The following is a 22,325-nucleotide window of genomic DNA, read 5'->3' as shown; positions in this document are numbered from 1 at the left end:
ACAGGACTGGAGGAATAAAATTTTCCCATCTCTGCAATCCTACGGGATTTCACAAGAAAACAAACACAAGCAAGAGAAGGAGGCCCACTTGGATAGCCAGAATAAAACTGGCAGTGCAGAAGTCCCATCATGAACCAAAACCCCCTTCCTTGGTGGAAGTTCTCTCAAAACCAGTCGGGTCAGACCCAGAGTTTCCAGTCCAGAACAGCAGTATTTCCCATTGGCAAACCCTTCCCCAAGAAACCCTCTTCCATTCCCACCCAGCCAGGGAGAAGGACCTTACCTGACATGCGTTGTACAGAAGCTGATGTTCAAATTTTTTTATCCCCAAAATATTCTGGAACATCTCGTAGAGCTGCTCCTTGCTAAGGATGAGCTCTGAGGCAGCGCTCGCCGTCATCCTGGCCTGCTGCTTGCGAGGATCCTCTTCCCCACGGTAAATAGCATCAAACTTTGCCATCCAAGAGCTCAGGACTGTCTCCTTGCTGAGGCCATCGATTTCTGGCAGGCTGCGCACTCTTTTCTCGATGTGCTTCTTGAAGACCTCCCGGGAGTCGTTCGCTGAGCACCCTCCACTCTGCACCATCCTAGCAACACGGTCACTTTTCAGAAATACCTGCAAAAAAGGGGTGACTTCAAATGGTGTCAGTTAAAAAAAAAATCCCCCTTAACTACCACAAAAGGCGGTTTCACTGCTGGCAAGCCCGCTAACTGGCTGTCAGTACACTTTCCAAGTCCTCACTCAACAACCACACGTTGTCAGATGGACAGAGGTTTCATCTGTACTTTGGGAAATGTAATGAAATCAGGTGAAGCTTTGCTCTGTGTCTGCTAAAACAGAACATTTTGATGCAATTAGGACTTCATGCAATGTTGTGGTCACACCTCACCAGACACATAAACGCCCTTTGTGAAACCAGGGTTCTATTTTTCTCTATCAAATGTTTTAATAAGGAAGCTATTGTACAACTATATTCACTTAGCCAGATTCTGCCCTACTCAGAGGGCATCCTACTCAAGTCAGCAGCATTGTATTGCATTCCATTTATCCTGGTAGCCAGGCCCCTAGGAAACCTCTGACCAGTGCAAGGACCAGGTTTACATTAAGCTACTACACTGGAGGAGATCTTTGCAGACTGCCCTGCTGTCACAAGATGACAGGAATGGCATTGTATTAATTAATGTAATGTTACATTCAGTTAAATAACATGTGTGTCCCTACTTCTCCCATACCCTGGTCCTTCCAACCTGGGCAACCAGCACTGCAAGAGAATTGTTAAAACGCCCCAGGAAAGGACAAATGGCCTGATCTTTGCAAACCGATGGGTAAACACCAAGGCAACTCAGATCACTAAAAGGTGGCATGGCCACAGGGGAGGAGGCCAAACCCCTTCCTGCTCCAGCTCTGCTGAAGTAGTACAGGATGGTTCAGCATGGCTTGAGGCTGCCTGGGAAGGCATTGCAGAGAGCAGCCTGCAACATGCAGGATGCTGACAGCAGGAGGGAGGGAGAAGGCATTTGATGAAGATGCTCTTCCCACTGCAAGAGCAGCAGAAGGGTCAAAACATAAAGAGATCCCTGCAGACCAAGAGGTGCTATGAGAGTAAAGCAGAGCTGAAGGGTGAGAGAGGGACAGGGGGACATTGTGTTGGCTTTCCTCTCCCAAGCCCTGAGCACAGGAGAGCAATCAATGCCCAGTAAGAACTGCTGTTTTATTAATGATGCTGAGAACAGATGAATACAGCAGGCTGGGAAGAAGCTGTGCCAGCACTGGGGTGTATCTGTCAGCTCTCAATAATTAAAGAGTTTGAGGATGACCTAAGGACATGGTAGATTTCTTTTATACCACTCAGCAACATGGCACTCCATGTTCCCAGATGCTTGATGGCACAGGCATCTGTCAGGAGTAGTAGCGGGTTTTGGTCCAGGACCAGCCCAGAAATGCTGCTGAGGAGGAGCTGAGCTGTTTCCTTCCAACATCACTCTGCTGGAAAGCACTCCCTGCAAACAAGACAGGCAAGATGCCACCAGCAGCCTCTTCATACCACACTGAAACAATACCAGCACGCATTTTGTTTTCTTGCAGAGTTTAAATATGAGTGATAACACCCTGGGTGTGCGCAGGCGCTTTTAGGTATTAGGTGAGAGCTCTCAAAATCCAAGCTGCCAGTGCAGCTGAGGAACTCCCTAGCACACTGACTGCTGGAAATGGTGGGAGGTCATGGCAAACCACCCCACTGCAGCACCCTCGGCTCCCACACCCTCCCCTCTCTCTAATCATCCGCTCCAGGCACCTTTGGCCTGACCCTGTGCAACAATGCTAATGACCTCCCACACCTGCCAGCACCAGTGCCTGTTGTCATCTGTGGTCCTCACCCCTACTGGAGGGGTGATGGCACTGTGAGCAGAGGAATCCGACTCCCCATCTCCCCATAGCCCTTATTTATCCTCCCTGGGTGTGGAGCAGCAGCCAGCAGAGAAAAGGAGGGTTGTGGCTGGCAGAGAGGAGGCAGGCACAGTGGAGCGCCAGACACAAAGGAGCAGAAAAAGACCATGAAATAGAAAGATAAAAAAAGATGAAAGAGGTGTTTTGTCCTGCAGAGTGAGCTGCTTTCTTTAGAAAATATCAGGTGAATCGCCTGGCTGTAAGAATGCCTAGTAGGACTGCCAGGAGTCAAGAATTGCTGGAGCAAAATCCTAGCGTGGCTGCATACACCAGCGCACGGAGAAGACAACTGGCCTCTGTGAGCTGGGTCAGGCATCTCCTGCCATGTCCGTAGATGAGACCCGACATCTCCATGTGTGGCCCTGGCTCTATCTGCCCACAGCAGAGTGGAAAAGTATTTCCACAATACCCGCTGAAGGGACTGCTGCATAAAGTGCTGGTTGACAGATGAAGCTTTACTCATTTGAAGTAAAAGAACATGAGAAAAACTCTCCTGGAGTGTCTGTTAAGAGTGTGCTGGGCCTGTCTCACACACACAGGTCCGCGGCATTCCTGAAGGCACAGTGGTGCTTTGCAGACCAGCAGCAGAGGATGCTCAGGCCACTCAATCTTTTAGTTTGATAGCAGCCTGTGAACTAGTCTTAAGACCGACAACCACACGCTTACCCCTTGACAGCAGACCTGACAGCAGAATGTGGCCACGCAAACACGTTCGGGCCAAGAGCAAATGCATTCCCGACCTACAATGTCACCTTTACCTCTTTCTTTCTCCAGCAAAAAAATCATTCCCCAGGTAGTGAACCTATTCTGCACTGTTAGTAAGTGGACCCCTGAGAAACACCAGCCATGTCCTGCACAGAGATGGGGTTTTGCTCAGCTGAAACTGGCCAAGTTTTAATATTTTCTGAGCCATCATGCAGCTTTAAAAGTCAGTTTTAAACACTGATTTCTAGACAGCATCCATCCAAGGGACAGTTAATTGCACAAAACTCAGATTTGCAGGAGCTGAGATAAGCAGGATCTGTTGCGATCGCACCATGGCTCGACCAAGGGTGGGCACCTGTCTGCAGAGAAGGGAGGAAGGAGAACATCAGCAGCAGGGAACACTGCTCAGGCACCGAGAGGGGCCAGAGGCTTTCTGTGGTGATGCTCTGCCTGCAGATGGAGCCAAGGAAGACACACACACAACCATGCTACAGCTGCACAGAAGCTGAAAGTACATGGCTGTAAATTAAAGGAGACCAACAGTTAAAAAGAAGAAAAAGAAAGTTGCGCTAAAGGACACAGAGCAACGCATTACGCTTTTTATGGCCTTGGTTAAGTAGGACAGATCCAGTGGAGTGTCCAGTGGAACTGAAGACATAGGGTTTACAGACGTCTGGTGCTGATCAACTGCTCTTTGTAAGTTTGATCGCTTGGGATAATTATACAGCACAGGACTTCTGGAGCTGGCCAGGAACACACTTTCAGACCCACCAGTGAAACAGGGATGTATTTTGCCTGTTTTTAAGCAGTTTCTTTTTCCTGCCCAATAGTCTTATCTGAACAGATTATGCTGCTCTTACATCCTAAAATGCAGCTCACGCCATCTTGAAAACTTTCTCCGAGAGCATCTGTTGGTGAAGCTGTGATAAACTGACGATCCCTTGGCAATTTCTTTCCTGGTAAGAGATGTAAATTACTCTCAGGTTCCTTCCTGTACAGAGAATGATGGAGCAGTGATTCCTAGGCTGGTTTAATAGAGTTAATCCAGAGATAATTTCTGCTTTCCTCACACAGAAGCATCTGCTGCCATTTTTCATAGAGTTAAAATTCTCTTCAGTTTTAGTATCTGATTTTGGCCCCCCTCTTAGGTTCCACTTCCAGAGAAATATTTTATGTAGGCAATTCAAAATCTTCACCTTTTATGACAGAATGGCTCTAGGGAGAAAGAGAAATGGTTTGCAGAAAGGCTAGCAAAAAAAATAAGCGACACTCCTCATACAAATCACAAGCACCGATTTCCTTCAAAAACAGCAGCTCTTTCCTTCTGAGAAAAGATATGAAAGGCAGCATTAAGGGCTGCATACAAAGAGGTGCAAAAAGACAGGCACTCATAATTATTCTTTTGCACAATTATGAATGATGCTTCATGTTATTCTCCCTACCCCTTTGCTTTACAACCCTTGTCATACTGAAGAGAAAAGACAAGACTCTTGCTAAAAATCCCAAAGTCAATTAGACACAACGCAAAAGCTTCAGCAAGAACTGAACACGCTGCCCACTTTTGTCTTGGTATTTTTCATAGGAAGCATGTGATATTTATTTTCTATTGTGCCATCTTCCCTGTTTTAGAGTGCGCTGTTCAAAAGTATCAGGAAGATATCTTCCATCTTAAAGGAAGGGCAACGTTCCTCATAACCAAGCTATAGGATACACCATGGTGTAGGGGTTGTCGCAGTTGCTGTACGGTTGCATGTTCAAACCCTGAACATCACAAATCTTGTGATGCACCAGACACATCAGATGGAAGAAGCCTTGCACTTGCCTTTGTTTTGTGCAGTTTGATAAAGGACAATCCATTAGTTCAGAATTCGACCCCATCTGTGAAAAGGCGTGAGAACAGGGATTCATATAAATATTGTATTGTCTCTCCTTACCTCGTAGTAGCTCTGGACGGCGTTTATAAACGCTTCATCTGCCACAATCTGGGTTTCTCCATTGAGAAAGGCCTGGAAACGATCTTTGATTGTCTGCAGCTGCTGCTTACTTATCTGCAAAACATGCCAAAAGGAAAAAATTAGTCAAGAAAGGTTTACATACAGGGAAAAACCCCACTAATTCTCCTGCAATATCTTATCAAGGTGCTTATGATGTGCACCTCTGCTCTCCTTTGGGGACAACAGCAATAGATGAGGAGTCAGCCACGTGTGGGTACACACACACGTGCACTCTGGCAAGTTCATTTAAGCATTGTGAGCACCTAAAGTCACCCTGAATATCACTTCTAAACAACTTTGCCATCATAAAAAGCACACAAGACTTCTACCACTTCAGATCGACCTAAGTCAAAAGGAAGCTGCTGTGGCATGCTTGGAAGAGACTGTTTCCGTGCAACCTCTTCCCCATTTAGCGTCTCTTCCCCTATAGAAGATGAGATTTCATCACCGAATGGGAAGCCTTGTGAGCTGGCTGTTGAAGACAGCACTCATCAGCACTCCGGGGCCTTGGTCTTTCCTCATTTGTTTTTTTTCCCTCACTCATTTCTTTGAGCTTGTCACGTATAAAGCACCAGTCAGGACTGGTGCTGAAAGAATTTAATGCCATTTAATGCCAAAGAAATAATACAAGGGCAAACCTGTTCTCCTCATCCTAGCAAGGACTTTCTCTGCTGTCTTTTTGCTGCTTAAAACAGTTTTTGCCCAACATACAGCTGATATAACTTACAAGACAGTTCTAATTTTGTCACAATGACATCAATAGAAAGTTTACAAGGGTTTGTTCCAGCCTTGTAAGATAACATGCCATTATTTTGCCAATTTATCTGTCAGTTTAGAAACAGATATAGCTAACCCCCTCCCACCTCTTCAGCTTGTAGTACAGTCGAAGTCACAGCAGGCACAGAAGTCATGTACCAGCAATGCCAGCACAATATTTTAAGACGCAGATAACACTCATGCTGAAGCGCTGCAGGCATTTAACTGTAGTTGTGCCTGGTTTACCACATGGATACTTCAGGTTTGAGGATAAGAACTAATTTAGACAAAAAAGAAGGAAGCAAACAAGATGCATGTATGACAACTTCAAACTTAAAGGGAAAGAAAGCAATAAGAATTAGGACCACTATTTACTAATGACCAAAAGGTCTACAAAAGAGCGGGTTTTTTTTCGCACTTGTATGCCAGCAGAAGAAATCAGCCCATTAGAATGGAAGAGAAAAATAAAATTAATCGCTGTAAGTGTCTAAATGGCTTTGAATAAAGTATCAAAAACTACAGAGATCCAAACAACTAGAGCATAATGAGGCCTGGCAAACACACCTAGTGATAAAAAGCAGGAGAGGGACCACCTGGAAAATGCAACAATAAATATCACTATATCTAGATGATACTCTACGTGGGGTGTTTAGGGACTGCAATAACAAACATCATGAATACTGGTAATTAATTCTGTAACACCATGCTGAGAAGGGTTAGTGAGCAATGGTAATTTGATGTGATAATCTGAGATTAGTTTATCCTGGTGCTTATGGAGAGGTGTTCATCAAAGTGACTTAAAGCAAGACTCAATATGCTCCGCTTCAGAAAATATGGAACAGCCTTTGCCACCCTTGCAGGTACTGGAAAGATGGGTCATTCCCACCCCGAAACCAGCAGTCCAGACTTCACAGGGTCTGACAAATGCAACAAGGCTCCACATCACAGGGCTGGAGCAAGGACCATCCCTCTAACCTGATCCGCCTCAGCCTTGGGCACCATTGAGACCTGTGGAAAATCACTGCTGAAAGCTCCTGGCTTTAAGGCTGGCAGGATCTAATTTTTGGCTCTAAGAGTCCATCTGCCACGTCAGGCACCTAAAACCCTTTGTGGTGTTTGCCAGTAGCACCCCAGACATCACGAGCCCTTGGGCAGTACACACAGCATCAGACACAAAGCAGGCTCCAAATCTATCTAAGCTGATGGAAGCTCCTGATGGATTTGAAAAGAAAACCGGGTCAGCAACAAGAGGCGCCAGAGACAATGTAGTGATTGAGTGGGAGACAGCTGTGGGAAGGCACTAGGTCTGTTTTTATTAAGCATTTAATTACACGAAAGAAGAGAAAAGCAGGATGTTAATTAAAAGTATTGATGATTTTGTATCAGCAACCGTTGTGAACATCAGACAGAAATGACAGGGCAATAGAGGCCACAAGAAACCAAGAAAAGAAACAAGAAAACTACAGGTAACATTGAAATCAGGGTGTTGAGGCACAGGAAAAGCCATACTAAGAGCACAGACACTTTGAGATAAGAGACTTTTCATTTGGGATTTTAACAATGTGCATGGCATTTTTATTACATGGTTTTTTCCAGGTTGTTTCTTAGGACAACCTCCAGAAGTCCTTGCTTGTTCAATTCCTATAATGCCATCTAGCAGCAATATTTTCTGCTCCTTCCTCAATATTGAACGGGCCACCTTCAAAATGAGTGATGCTTCTTGAAATTCCTAGAAACTCCCAATACGCAGCTCGCACATGAGCTCCTGGGCGCTGTGAAAATGAATCATCAGATTTGTCTCTTGTGGAGCGTCAGTTGCCTCCTCCTCGCCCCCAAGCTCTATGCAAGTATTTTCCCTGTCCAGGGAAAAGGAGATCCTCTCTGATCACGCCAGGCTGCAGCACGGCCCAGTCCCCTGCTAATGGGACCCTTGGGTCTTCCATCCTCACCAGACCGTGAAGCAGCACTGGTGTATCGATCTGTGTCTGTGCCACTGTTACGGACATTATCAAGAAAGCAGTCAATCTGAGCTGAAATTTAACTGCTTTCATTTCAAATTTAGCTTCTACAGCACAGCAGCAGACGCCTGGTGCAGAAAGTCAGAACCAGCCGGGAAGCAGAGGGTGGTCAGGCCCACAGGTTCAACGAAATCATCCCAGCATGCTACACCTCCTATTTTATGCCTCTTCCCCTCCTTGTCAGGCTCCAAGGGCATCACTGCCGAACCCCAGCATTGCCCCTCGGGCAGCCGGGAGGCAGCACCTCCCCAGCAGAGGCTGGACAGGGGCAGGGGAGCAGCCTCAGCCCCAACACCACACTCCAAAGCCTGTAAGCAGGGCCAAGCCATGGCACCAGCCCATCCACAAGCCTAGATGAGCACACACCCTGACCACTCACCTGGAAGCTTAACTGCTTTAAAGGCAGGGGTGTTACTTTATCTCCCGCTACCAGAGGCACCAGTGATCAGATACAAATCCACATAGAGCAAGCCAACAGCTTCTGCAGATCCAGTAAGACCCTTATGGGGCCAATACAAACCACTTCTCACTTAGTTACCTTCTGTAGCATGCTTACAAATAGCGGAAAACAGAATTACTTCCTCTTCAAAGCACATCGGTACAGTATCGCAGCCTTTGCACCAGCTACGGCAGGAGGTGAAACCCTGTTGGGTTGCAACCCCTGCAGGCGTGAGGCTGGTGGAGGGCAGAGGCGCCCTGCCCCTGATGCAAATACAAATCCAAATGCTGTCACACAGGAGGGAAGCAGAGAGCTAGGAGTAAGCAGGAGTAGTGCAGTGGATGGATGCTTTTCCAGCCCTCACTACTTTTCCCCACAACTACTTCCAGTGTGTGACAGCTGTTAAAGAATTAACAGTCATTTCTGCATTTGACTGAGGCTGCAGAACACCCTGCTTGCATACAGCGACTCTGGACCCAAGCGAACTCTCCCAAGTTAATAGTGTGGTCTGTTTATGCAGCAGAGTGTTTCACAGGCTTTATCTATGTAAAGTATGTAAGTACTTAAGTTGCCTGATATACACATGCATATTAAAATGTAATTAATTGAGTCAGTGATGATGAACTCTTGGCACAGGTATGAAGCAGGGCACCCACACAGCTTTGGGCTGGCATCCCTAGTGGATTGTATAACTTTTTATAAGAAACTTGGCAGAGGTCTTCTCCACAGCAGACAAATTATGGGGAAAAGCTCACCAGTGACTAGATCTGGGCATCCAAATGTTTCCTACCTTCTTGGTCTAACTTTCTTTATTAAAAAAAAAAAAAAAAAAAAAAAAGAGAAACTGCATGCCCAGCACAATCTGGTGACCCCAGAAATGGGGTGGAACAATCTCTGACACATGCCATGTCCCCACCAAGGTCATAAGCAAATCACAGAGGCAATTTCTTGAATTTGCTTGACGCAGATCTCCGCAAATGGCACACCAGCCTCCTCGGGACAAACACTCACCAGCAGCTTTCTTGCTACATGTAATTTTTGCACATGTTCCATCTGACTCAGAGCCCAACTTGAACACACGGAGCCATGGCACCTTCTCCAGAGTCGTTCCAGCCAGCGAACAGCTGGCACCATCTCTGTGCATTGTCTCCAGACTCCCTTGCCTGCACCAGCGGAACGCAAGCATTGCAAAGAGGAGCTGTTTGCCATGGAAAAGTTCTCTGAAAAAAGTTATACACAGCCACGTGCCTCACTAATCCATCTTCTCTCCAAAACGCTTTGCTGTGTCAAAGCATGCTTCAGTAAGTACGGCCGTACAGCTCACTGCTTAGGGTCTACTTTACACACTAATACGTTAGCTGGATTTGGGTTTTATACCTAAAGATGTATCATGGATGGGCTCAAAGCAGAGTCTCAGATTTACGTGCTTTGAACTTCAAAGAACTAGAACAACCTCTGCAGATTTTCACTCTTTTAAAGTGAACTTTCAAATCTGCATGTGTGAAGAAACAAGATGACTTGCACTCGCAGGGTAGTTGTCTTTCCAAGCTTTGTATGATGCCCATCAACAGTGTTATATGTCCAAGAGCCACAGATGACATGCCTTGAAAGCTAGTAGAAAGGAGAGTTTTATAAGAATTTATAATAATTATTGTGTAATGTTGCAGTGCAGATGGTCCAGCACTGAGGCAGGGGCCCAGAGAGGCTATGGCATCTCCAGCCTTGCAAATTTTCACAACCTAATTGCATGAACATGATCTGGTTTGGGAGGAAGCCCTGCTTTGAGCAGGGGAATTAGGCCAGAGACTTCCAGAAGTCCCTTGCAACATACATTATGCTATGGCAGTACCATATCCAACAGAAGATTTGCAAGCAGAGGTCATCCTAGATTGTAGATTGACAAACGTTTCAGGGCTAACCTCTGATTTGTCAGTGGCAGGCTACAGAATAACCCATCCGCAGCTGTATGTGTACTCAAGCCAGCTAATAAAGCCATATCCATCACTGTGACGGCTGCTGGAATAACAGTCAGGTTGGAACTCTGTAGGAGGAGGTTTTCAAGTGAAAGGCACCCCTGTGGCAGAGAGGTGACCCCCTTTACTGCCACGCTTAAACACCTTTGATCGAGGACTGGGTGTTCCGGTGCACTGAGGCCTCACGGTGCCCTTGCACCCAGCACATCCCGCTGGAAGGGTCTGCCTTGCAGCCGGGAAGTAAGGATGCACTGCGGCACTGCACACCGGTCCCTGATGGCTCAGCCCATTGGTATCACCCATGTCTCACAGGAATCAGTTCAGCTGGGGACTGCAGGTACTTCCCAGGGGAGCACCTCTGCTTTTGTCTGGAGAGACCAGTTCACAGCACACGACCAAGAGCAGCACTGAGCTCTTCCTCCTTAGGGCACCTGCTGTGCAGGTACCACCTCAGGGAGGAATATTTAACTGCCCACTGTGCCACTGTTCTGGGTTTGGTTTTGTAACATCTAATAAATATTTTATTATTCCTCAGCACCAGCCGTTTTAGGAAAAAGCTCAACCAAGCATCCCTCATCATCACTGCTTCCACGGTCAGAAAAACCAGCCATGACATGAACGACGTGGCAGCAAGGGAAGGAGGTGCGGGGGGCCGGAGCAGCCGAGAGCTAGCCTCAGAGGAGAAGCCAGAGGCCCCAGCAATGGGCATGCGACTAGGAAAAAACCCACATCAGGTTATTTTGCACTGGGAAGACACATCAGCTTCTCGCCACGCTGATGCTGCTTTCCCTGCAATGGGAAAGGACCGCATGGGGAGCGACTTACAGCCCTGGCATCTGGGGTTTTAATTGCAAACTCTCCTGGGCAGACGCGGCTGCTTTGCAAACGGCTGAACGTGGATTGCTTTTCACTGTTAATGTAAGCAACCAGTATTAACTGCCAGTCTTAGGGAACTTTTCTCAGCTGCCTAACAGGGTATTTTCTGGTTGTTTCAGAGAAGTTTAGTATTTGTTACCAGAGAGAGGTCTTTGTGCTTTGTCTGATAGCCACAATATATCTTTCCAGGGATACTGAGCCGGCACGTCCTTTTCCCTTACGGTCTGACCATACATGGATCACTGTGCACACACCCATTGATCTACTGCTGTCTATGCAATTCCCTCTTCACGAGCGCTTGATTTGTTGTCTTCCCCACTCTGTCCATGATTTACAGGCCCTAGTGCATCCACACTGCCCGCCCTCTCTCCAGTCACACTCATCCTTTGTGGATGGCAAACAAGAAAAGCACTGGTCACATCCCCAGCCACCAACCCTGGTGCCACCTTCTCCTCTCTCAGAAGAGGTGCCCAAGTGACTTGCTGCAGAGAAAATGTGCCATCACCATGCCTGGGTTTACACACATGGGGCAGCAAAAGGCACATACAACCCCTTCTGCCTGCAGCAGCTCAGCCCACCTGTGATGTTGGGGATGGGTCAGAGTGATGGGGATCCTCCAAGGAGCAACACTCCTATGTACCCACCTGCCCTACGCTCAGAAATCAGGCTGGGTTCAGGCACAAGCAACACAAACAGTCCCTGGTCCTTATACACCAGCCCAGCACCGATTTGCAGCTCAGAGACTGAACCAACCTCTTACTCGAGCAGCCCGACAATACATGAATAGTATTTCCTGACCTAACAGTAAATATCTGCTTCAGCAACTTGACCAAAGGGGTGAGAAAACCCACCAGAGCTGCCTGCAGAGGAAGGAAGCCCCCTCCTCTGCCCAGCCACAGAGCTATCACCCTATCAGTGTCCTACCACAGCAGCAGCTTTGATCTCTGCCAGGACCTCTCACTACCTCCGTTACTACAAGCAAACTCCAGTAGCTTTGCAGCATGAGCAGTGACTGCTAAATGATTTCGGCACTTGCTGGAACATTTTTTCTTCGAAGAGGCTCAAGTATTGCTGGATAAGTAATGGGAAGGTAAAACATCAATCCCTTTGGTTAGGCCAGTTGCAGGCACAGAGCCTCTAGATCAAGCAGAGCAGATCTCTCCTTTCCACTGCCCCAGAATACATCCAGTAGCAGGTTTATCAGAAGAGACAAAGCACAGGCTTGAGTCGCGCTCTTTGAAACACACGGATGGTCTATTTTGTCGTCTCAAACCCCGAGTGCATTTCTTTTCTGTGGTTCACTCTGCCAGCTAGGCACACTTCTTTGACATACGTGAAAAACCTAAAACATTATTATGGCTGCTCCTGCTTTCTGAAACACAGTGATGCACAATGCGAAAAGAGGAAAGTAAAGCCAGGACTTGGGACTGGGCCTCTGCCATGACGACCTTCTCCCTGGTGCTTCCCAAGCTATACCATCCTTCTCCAACCTGCTACCACAGGGCAAGCCTAGATGTAGACATACAAGAAGATACCCTGCCACTGCCTGCTTCACTTGCTACCTCTGTCGTACTGGTGTGTCCATCCAACACTCAAATGCCAATCCTGCATCTCCCCCCTGCAAAGGGTCCCCTTTTCCATTAAGATCAACCACGCTTATTGGAAGAAGCACCTTTGACAGCTTCAGGAACTTCTGCTCCTGTCTGTAAGTTTCCTCCTTCTACCATCTCTCTCTTCTCCTGGCTGGTCCCTCCTCTGCAGCTGGTGTGCAATCGCATAACCCCAAGATGGAGCCACCTGATAAGAGCACAGAAAACTTGGGACTTTTTCCAACTTTGATCTTATTTTACCTAAGCAAGCCATTAAGCAGAATGAGCTTGCAATAGATCCAACAGACTAAGCTAGCCCTGATGGGTATTTTTCTGTGTATGATCAAACAGATACACGCCCCTATTTTTTTTATTGATCAATAAAAATATGACTTTGATCTCAGAAGAATGGAGAAGCCAGCACAAAATACAAGCAAGAATAGCAATGATGAAATACTAGCCCAGTGACTGAGTATGGGCTGAGGAGCAATTGCTGCTCTAAGAAACATCCCTGGTGACTTTTGCTGGGACAGGAGCCTTGCCTGGTGAGCTCTGCTGCATAAAACACACCGTTGTGATCTGGCAGCTTTCAGCAGAAAGGCCAGCATCATCCTGCCTGTGGTAAAAGTGTAGCTACTCTGTTAATAAAACAGAAAAAAACCAAACCCATAAAAATACTAGCAGAAATACACTAGCAAATAAAACCAGGAGGCAAATAGAGCGGAGGGTGTCTAGGATCAGCAGATGTGTAAAGCCGCCAACACTGGGCGCCCCTCTGAGTGCCCAAAGGCAGAAGACAAATCCCTTTATTTACCTAAGGTTTCCTCCAGGCTGGACCCTGCAGCTGGCTTCTCTCCTCTCTCTGGCCCAAACACCTTCTTTGGTCCCTCCCAGTCCCAGACATCTTCTGGTTAACCCCAAGTCCCGATAGCTGCTTACACAACCACTTACACAGCCTGCTCTGGAGAACCCTGCTAGCAAGGGCCTTGGCCAGAGGTGCAGGTCAAGTCACATTTGCTTTGACTGGCGTAGGAGCTCTCTGCAAATGCAATAGAAATGGCTTGGCCTGCCCTTTGACTTCAACAGTGCAGTACGTGTGGTAGGTACAGTCCATTGCTGCTCTGTGACCTCCAAAAAAAAATTAGCCCAGGACAAAGGATCAAGCCTTACAGGCAGTCTTGGAAAGTAACATTTTCACTCCTTCTATTTTTCTTTTGGATGTAAAACAACACATGGTCTCCTGAAGCTTCTGAGTGCTGATGTGACACAGCTTCTGACACTGCCTCACATACTTTTGTGCCTCAAGACCACAGAGTGCATCACAGTGGAAGGGCATGGTGTGGAGCTGGGGAACTTCCCATGAGTCACCCATACGGTGTCATGGAAAAGTCAGGGACAGGCTGGGCTATGAACCTACTAGAACACATATTTCTTTCAGAATATTCTGCAGACAACTGGCAGAACTTGGATGTTTTACAGCCTTACTGACAAGGCAAGTAAAAAAGTAATTTTGGGGTATGGATGCTGCACATCTATTGCCCAATGGCCGCAAGCCCTAAGCCTCCTGCTCTATCACTGAGACAGGCATGTAAAATCTCTCAGTTCAATCATGTCCAATAGATAGCTGATGCTGTATTTACCTAGCAATAAAAAAGTTTTACGCAAAATCTCCTACAAGCACTGCAAAGGTACATTCACAAATGATGTCCAGGTGCCCCAAAGAAAGAACTGTATAAAAGTGAATTGTTTTACTCAGTTGATCAACATGGTCAAAGCCCTTTGACCAGGGACACTTTGCCAGCCCCTCCTGAGGAGTAATTAACAGTGGAGAACCTCTTCCCACCACCCCGGTCAGCGCTATTCGGACAGTACAGCACTCTGAAGATCAGTAACCCATATTGCTGCCTACACTACCCACGTGTCTCCGTTCTCGGACTTTAGAGGCTAGGCGATGTTTGGTATGTCCTGTGCTTGGAGATCCCAGGCACAACCTAAGGATGGTTAAATATCCATTCATAAACTAACTGAATCCGAAAAGTAGGTGAGGGATGGGAACACAAGTTGGTCCGTGCTGGTGGGTCGCTCATAGAAGAGGGCAGCGTCCCAGGACCCAGGCAAGTCCTCGCTCTCCAACAGCCCAGTTGTCTGCTGCTTTTCTGCCGCATCTCCCATTTGTGAAAAGAGAATAACAGCACTTCACTTCTCTCCAGAAGTGGCTATGTGCGTGAAAAGACCGAGAGCCTCTCAGACTAGGATGGTGGGCTATCCAAGAAGAAAAGCAAGCTACTTTTAGAGAGACACTTTTAAATCATTATTTGAACTATTTTCATCTCTGTGTTCCCACTCCAGGCAGACCCTACATACTGCAGAAGCTAATCGTCCTTCCTGGTTAATGTATACAGCAGCTCATGCTGACTTGAAAACATTAAACAACCAGAGCTAAAGATCTCCTGCCGACACTTCAGATCTCCAAACAAAAAAATCCAGTCTTGTCTTTTTTTTTTTTTTTTTGAAGAAGTACATCCTCCATCACTGAATTTATTTTTGTACCATTTTCATCATTAAACTCTGACTCTCCTCCATGTCACGAGCTATTTTAAAAACAGCTCTTACTGAGCAGAAGCGACAGACAAATGAATGGAGACTCAAGGACTCCTGGTGTGTCCCAGCCTCTGTGAAAGTGCTGTTTTCAGCCTGGCAAAGTTAGCAGGGGAGGCAGTATCTTTGATGAGACTGAAAAAGAAGGCAAGAGACGGAGAGAAGCTTCCAGGCAGACAAGGCTGAAGTGGTGAGCCCTGCTGCGGGCATCCTGCACACACCCATGGCCCTTTGCCAAGAGCTGGGGGAACTACCAGCCCCCCAAAACAGAGGGCTGCTCTCTAAACCAACTTGAAATTGCACTGGTGGAGTGGAAGGGGAACCTATGCAGGTATGAGCAATATTTCTTTTCCAAAGAAAGCACATTTTCAAAGCAGCCCATCAAGAAACCTGACCTATTACATGCTGGGACTCTGGCTAAGTACAAGTTGTCGTGTTTGAAATTTTCCCTTATTCTGTGCATGTGCTATGATTTCCAGGAAACAAACAAAAAGAAAGAAAACACTCTAGAGCTTAAGAAAATCTGTTTAAGAGCCAAACACATCTCTGATCCAGGAAAAGATAAGCTGTCTCCTTCAGACAGTACTTGAAAAAGGTTCAATCAATCAGTCAAGCCAGAACAGAACTTGTTTCTAGATGGAAAAACAAGAGAGAAAAGGTGTGAAACTGTAGTGCACCTCCTCCTCCTCATATTTCCTGCTAAAGTGAGTAATCTCAGATTTTACAAGGGTATGTTGTTTGGAGCTGGAAGAAAAAGTTTGGTAAAAGGTAGTTTGTTCTGAGGCAGCAAACTACTGCAAGAAAACAGAGCATTTCAAATTTCCATGCCCACTCCTAGGCAGAAACATGGGAATATACCTTTGCATGGTGGCTGGTATGTACTTGAAATAGCTGAGAAAGAATGTCTGCTCCTTCAAAGACATTAGGGAACATTATTTGCAATAACATTGTTCCACTGGGGTGATTTATTTATTTTAAGGAAAGGCACTGTTAAAATGATCCTTTTTTTTTCCACAGCCCTAGTCTTTGGACCCAGTTTACATCAGGAGGCTGAAAATGAAAGGGGAAACCCTTGCAAGTTATCTGAAGCATCACAAAGATGGGATGTGCACCCCATGGGGACACAACCACCGTGGCTAGTTAAGCTCAAGCAAGTGCTCAGATTTCCAGGCTCAGAACACATTTCCCTTGGCAGGGGAGGCTGGAGGAAGCAGTGGCCTTTTCTCAGCTTTGGGCTGTAAATATAAATGAAACATAGCTCAGGAAATCGAGTTCACTACAGTGCATGCGCAGCGTGTGCGGGTCCTGCGCTGGCATCTGCAAAGAGGACAATTAGTTGCTCACATGAAATTAGGTGTGGAGTTCAGTAATAGTTTTTAAGACAAGAGAATGTTGGTTGACAGGCTCTGGAGTCTGCAGCGATTGGTCTGAGCCTTGCAACATAGGGGTATCCGCTGTGGAACCAGTGGATGGACAGGGACCTCCAGGGAGAGGTGTCTTGGCCATGCACAGCTTGGCACCAGGACCTTCCCCACAGCAAAACCCACAGGCACAGTGGAAGAAGCAATGCCATAACAAACGTGTCCATGGAACCATCCCTGGGGGCATCTGGCAGGGGCAAGAGGGACATCCTAGCTTCCCGAGTGACTATCCTTCTGCCCTTGCTGCTTCTAGCTGGCATGCTGGTTGTCTTTTGCCTTTTGCCTCCTGCCAAGCTTAATTAGAGCTAAATAACACCCCCCAAAGCTGCTTGCTGTGACCCCGAACCAACCATCCAGCCCCATGCAGCGGGACCCAACTGCAAAAATATTTCATGCTGGCTCCCTAGCACAGAAAGCAAATGCAGCCAAATCTGGTCTGGTCCAACCTGCCTCCCCAGCACCCATCTGCAACCCAGCCTGGAGACAGAGACACTACTGGTAAGCTAGAAGTAAAAAAAAACAAAAACAAAAAAACCCCAAACCATAAATAAAGCCTTTTTTTGTGCCTTTGATGGCTTGTAGTGCCTTTTTTGGTCAACAGTGAGAGACAGTTATTTCTAACAAACCCAGAAAAAGCAAGTTTGGTACCACTATTATATATTAACTACGGAAGTCTGGCAGTTTTCAATACACCAGTTGCATATGGCCCTACATAAAGATACTTTCCAAAAACACATGACTACGCTCTCACTTAAAGCTAGGAAAGCTGTTTTAAGGATTCCTGTGCAGTGTAGTATATTGAAGGCTGTCCTAAAAAGAAGAGAGTGTTATTTTTCTTCTTTGGGCTTGAGGCAGGATATTTTTAAGGCTTTGAGTGATGAGCTCTGGGTATTTCTGCTGGGAGGGTTGCTGCCCCCGTTATCCTTTCCCCTCGGATGAGCTGTCTCTGCTCCTCCCTGGCTGTAGGTTGCATGCATGCAGACAAGAAGAATTGCAAGCTGATGCTACAAGTGCAGTGACCTGCAGCAGAAGGGGATGTAACAGATGGAGCAAATACCCTTTTCAACACACTCCCAGAATATGTTGTCCAAGCCCAAAATCCAGATTTCTTACGTGTCTTATGCCACCTTACTGCTGGCTGAAAAAGCCCAGAAGGAGGGAAGGGAGCGAGCACAGAGGTAGTGGAGCACTGTCCTAAAGGGAAGGAGGGAAGAACTGTCTGTTACTACATCAAGGAATGAGTTTGTCTGCACATTGAGAGTAAAAATTGAAACCCCCACAAAAAGCAACACAGCTACTGCAGATTTGAAGCATATAATTTCAGAGGAGTGTTTGTAGGAGCAGAAAACACGTGGGCATACAGAAAGAGGAAAAGACAAAATCAAATTATTCTTCGTAAAAGGCAGCTGTGCTAGATTTTGCCTACAGCATTCTCCATGCTGGAGCTTCACTTCTGCTCCCAGGAGCCCTGGAAGAGGTCACTGAAACCATAAGAGTCAAAACCACAAAAAGTGGGAAGATAAGCTCCCAAAACGAGCACAATGTATTGAATCACTACTTGCATTTTCTTCCTCCCGGCAAGCGTGAGGAACAGGCTATGTCCTGGGAGCAGGTCTGTGCAGGTGGTAGATCCCAGAGCTCGGTGGTAGCTGGAGCACAGGACTCAGTGTGCTCTGATCCCACAAAACAGATCCCACAAAACAGATCCCACGCTGTTCTGTACATGCACACACAGTCCCAGCAACTCCGGCTCACCTCAGCCTACAGCATGGATTGCCTTTTTTTTTTTTTTTTCCAACTCAAACATTCCTATTAGAAGCCTCAGCCTACGCCAAAGAATTAAAGATAACTGTTACCTGTGGAAAATTTGAAGGAAAAATTAATCTTAAATATTGCTTAAATAAAAGCTGCAGAACTGAGGATCTGGGAATCCATCCTTCACCTGAAAATGCCCCAAAATATTTGAATGAAGAGCTCGGAGTTTCACTCCCGGTGCTAACCGATGGGCAGGCACCGGCACAGCCAGCGCTCGCCTCTCCCCAGGCACGCGGCCCAGCGACATATTGCAGAAGTGGCCCACACAGCCTGCTCGGGAGGAGGCGTCCCTGATTGACGGTTGTCTTGAAGACAAATGCCTTCGCACCCCTCTGGGATAACGGCAGCAAGCTTCCCTGGCAGCTGGGCGAGGGAGGAGGCACGATGCAAGAAGGGGAGGGAGTGAGGAGCCCTTGGGGTGCGCAGGTGAAGGCAGGCATTGCCAAAAAACACTGCACCGGCTTCGTTAGCTTGTGCAGCTCCTCTGACGTGGCCTCCAAACCCCATAAAGAAGAGGGGACTACGCTGACCTGCTACCAGGTAGGTTTTGTCCAGAGAGCTGGGCAAGGCTGGGGTGTGCATGGAAGGAAAGTGCCAGCGAAGCAGCATGAACAAGCCTGTAGCCCTCGATGCAGCAGCAGTTTCACGCTGGCAGGGCTTTTTTTCAGGGATGCCAGCATTGTTTTGCCATTCAGCCACTCCTTGTCTGCAGTTTCCAAACTTCAGAGACTTCAGTTACTTGAGTGGGCAAGTATCCTGCCCACACTGAGAAGAGGACAAACTGGCGTGAAACTTTGTTCCACCTCCAATTCATTTTCAGCCAGGATTCAGCACTTGGCTTGACCCACGCAGCAGAGAAAGCTGCCAGGTTCCAGCTGAAACCCTGGCTGCGGGCTTGGAAAGCCAGAGATTATGCATACTGTGGCAAACAAAAATCAGCAACAAATTTCCCCCGCCACAGGAAATCTTGGAAAGAAAAGCCAGGGAAGCTGGAAATAGTGTTACCTGAGAACTTCAGCCTCACTGCCCATCGGGAAGCAAAGGGGCAGCTCCAGTCCTAGAGAAGATACTTTTCCCTTCACTGACTCAAAAGCTAAAGTCTTCATCAGGAGCACGCATCCCCAGGAAAGCTCCCCAGGCCCAAATGCAGAACTACCCGGCACAGGTCGCTCTTTCTGGTTGACATGTGTCCACTGTCTTTGCAATTTCACTTCTCTCTCCCATACTACCTCCTGGGGTACACCTAAGCTCCTCTTAAATTTAGTGGGCAAAAAGAATTTTTTATTTCCTTTAATCTTCTACACTATGACCACTTCTTTTCAAACCATGTACTATTTTGTTGAGCCTTGTGATTAAATCCTTAGACAGTTTTCACAGAAATGTGATTTAAGCAAGCAAAACTAATCCCAATTCATCCAGCTACAATGGAGAAGCAAAGAAAGTGAAGATAGCATCAGAAAAGAAAAAAAACAATACAGAAAGATAAAAGCCCTTGCCACATTGCAGGCTAACAGCAGACAGACATATGCAGCAAGTGCATGATAGAATGAAGATGCTTATCTTGAGCAACTCAGAGTCTGGCCAATATGAGTAAGAACAATGCACCCACCAGCCTGTTTGGAAGACCAAGGAGACTTCTGAATGGGTCTGGTAGCTGAGCTCTCTGCTAAGCCTGTGCACAAATCCTCTTGCCTACATGTTGACATTTGGGTGGGTGACACAGGCGGCTCAGGGGCTGCTGCTGAAGAGAGGCTGACATTCCCGGTAGCTACAGAGGGACACAGAAAAACCCTCTGAAGCACCGTGCCAAAAGCTGGAGTTCAAAGGAAGTAAGACTCTTCTTCCCTTATTCTCGGTGCCTGCAGAACCAGCATTAACACCACCACCCCACCCCCCCGCTCTTCAGCTTTACGGGCTTTTCCTGAGAAAGAAAATAACAGAACATTAAACTGGCACAGTACGCATGAAGTGATAGCAAGACCTCTTGCAGTAAAATCTGTGTGACGCAGGAGGAATTACCTCCATGATCCCATTCCTGCAAATCCTGCAGCATCACGCTGTCAGATAGCACAGGGGGTGCTGGGCTGCTGATGCCAGAGCATGATTTCCATTAGTGTTAATAGGAACTACTGACAGAAGCAGCAGCCAAGAAGCCAAAAAGCCTCCAATCTCGATGATCGCCTTTGATAAGTACAGAACAGCACTAAGTCAGTCCCAGCAGCTGTTCCAGGCAAATGATCACCGCTGCGAGCATGAGAAAACAGCCAGGACTCAAGTTCAAGATGCTCCAAAGAAGGGTGGGATCCCAACTGGGACAGGGAGTCGGAGCCGGAGCAGTGCAAACAGCCAGCAAGGTGTCAGCAATGGCACAAGCCTACCCCCGGTCCAGCATCCATGTGGCAGCTGGTTACAGTCCTTGGGAACAAGCTAGAAGGATCCAGGAGGCCGCCGCAGCGTTTCTTGCTGCTACTGCAGGAACAACCATTGCCAACAACCGCCAAGGTCCTTGGGGGATGGGGCAGGGTGGCTGCATTTCTATCCCCAGTGGAAACACAAGATGATCCACAAAAAAGGTGTACATATGGAAAAACAAGGGCTTAGAATTAGAAGATAACGTAACAAGAAACATAAGATGGTCCATGAGAAAACTATAGGTATGGAAGAACAGGAAGAATTAGAAGGTGTTGTTTTGGGTGGGGTTTTTTGGCTATAGTTAGCTTCACTTGCACAGCTCTGTAACAAGCAACCAGAAAGAAGTATTACTGCTTCCCAGCTAAATGCACATAAAGTAGCCTGTAAAGTCCTTGTTGTGCAACCTACTCACTCAGGTTTCTGCTTCCTACAGGCACCCCTGTGGTTTTGAGACCCCTTGAAGCTCAGGATCTCCAAAACAGAGATTTTGACTGAAAAAGTTAATAACCCTTACTCAAATACAGCACCACATCAAGAGCCTGGGGTTCAACTGTGCCTACCTCTGTTTCAAAGTGATACTTCAGTGTTATTTTTGCCTTGTAAATTCATTATACCAATGGAAGGACAGTTGCTCTTATTTTTGTTGGTTTTTTAGCAGACAGCAATTATACAACCATTGCACCTTTACAGAAACAAATCCCACTCTAAACGTACTACATTACATCCCCCATTATGCTCCAGCAGTTCAGACAGAAGGAAAAGTCCATCATTACAACCATCACTTCAAGTCATTGAGGCTTTTGGATATGCAAAAGCCTAGAGAAAATTCATCCCCAAGATATAAATATAGATTTTTATTCTTTATAGAAAAAGCCAGACACAAACCACAGTCCTTTGAGAGCAGATAACTAGATGTCAAGGTTATTTTCTTCAAAACAGTTTAATAAGCAGGTGCTGAGCCTGTGGTGGCCGTTTATCGAGCGTGCCACACGAGGCAAGTTGCTGGCACATCCTTGGCCCTTGCAATTTGCAGCAAAACCATCACGTCTCACAGCAGATCCCCTGCCAGTTTGAAGTGCCTCCCCACCACCTCCACCGCTCGTTTCTCATCAGCTCTCCTCAGACAGCAACAGATCATTTCATCCTGTTACTTACGCCACAGAAATTTAGACTCGAGGAAAAATAGGCATAACAACATTACATCATTTAAGCAACCAACTTAGCTGACTACATCAAATTCTGCCTGAACTGATGGCAAGAGCAACAGACCTTTAATTAAACTA

General features: G+C 46.8%; 1 protein-coding gene across 12 annotated transcripts in view; it reads right to left on the bottom strand.

Moving 5' to 3' along the window:
* CADPS (calcium dependent secretion activator) overlaps positions 1-22,325 on the bottom strand; it is a 220,195-nt gene that overhangs the window by 171,244 nt on the left and 26,626 nt on the right. For all 12 annotated transcript variants that reach the window (XM_086470043.1, XM_086470046.1, XM_086470045.1 and 9 more), the window contains exons 2-3: positions 5,086-5,199; positions 284-616 (exon numbers count right to left, since the gene is read on the bottom strand). In XM_086470043.1, coding sequence (XP_086326169.1) covers positions 284-616; positions 5,086-5,199 — 447 coding nt within the window. The remainder of the gene's footprint in view (positions 1-283; positions 617-5,085; positions 5,200-22,325) is intronic.

Source organism: Leptosomus discolor, chromosome 9 (genome assembly GCF_034619465.1).
Source record: "Leptosomus discolor isolate bLepDis1 chromosome 9, bLepDis1.hap2, whole genome shotgun sequence".
NCBI classification, from domain to species: domain Eukaryota; kingdom Metazoa; phylum Chordata; class Aves; order Leptosomiformes; family Leptosomidae; genus Leptosomus; species Leptosomus discolor.
The sequence above is the reverse complement of the archived record's forward strand: the minus strand, read 5'-3'. Positions and strand labels throughout refer to the sequence as shown.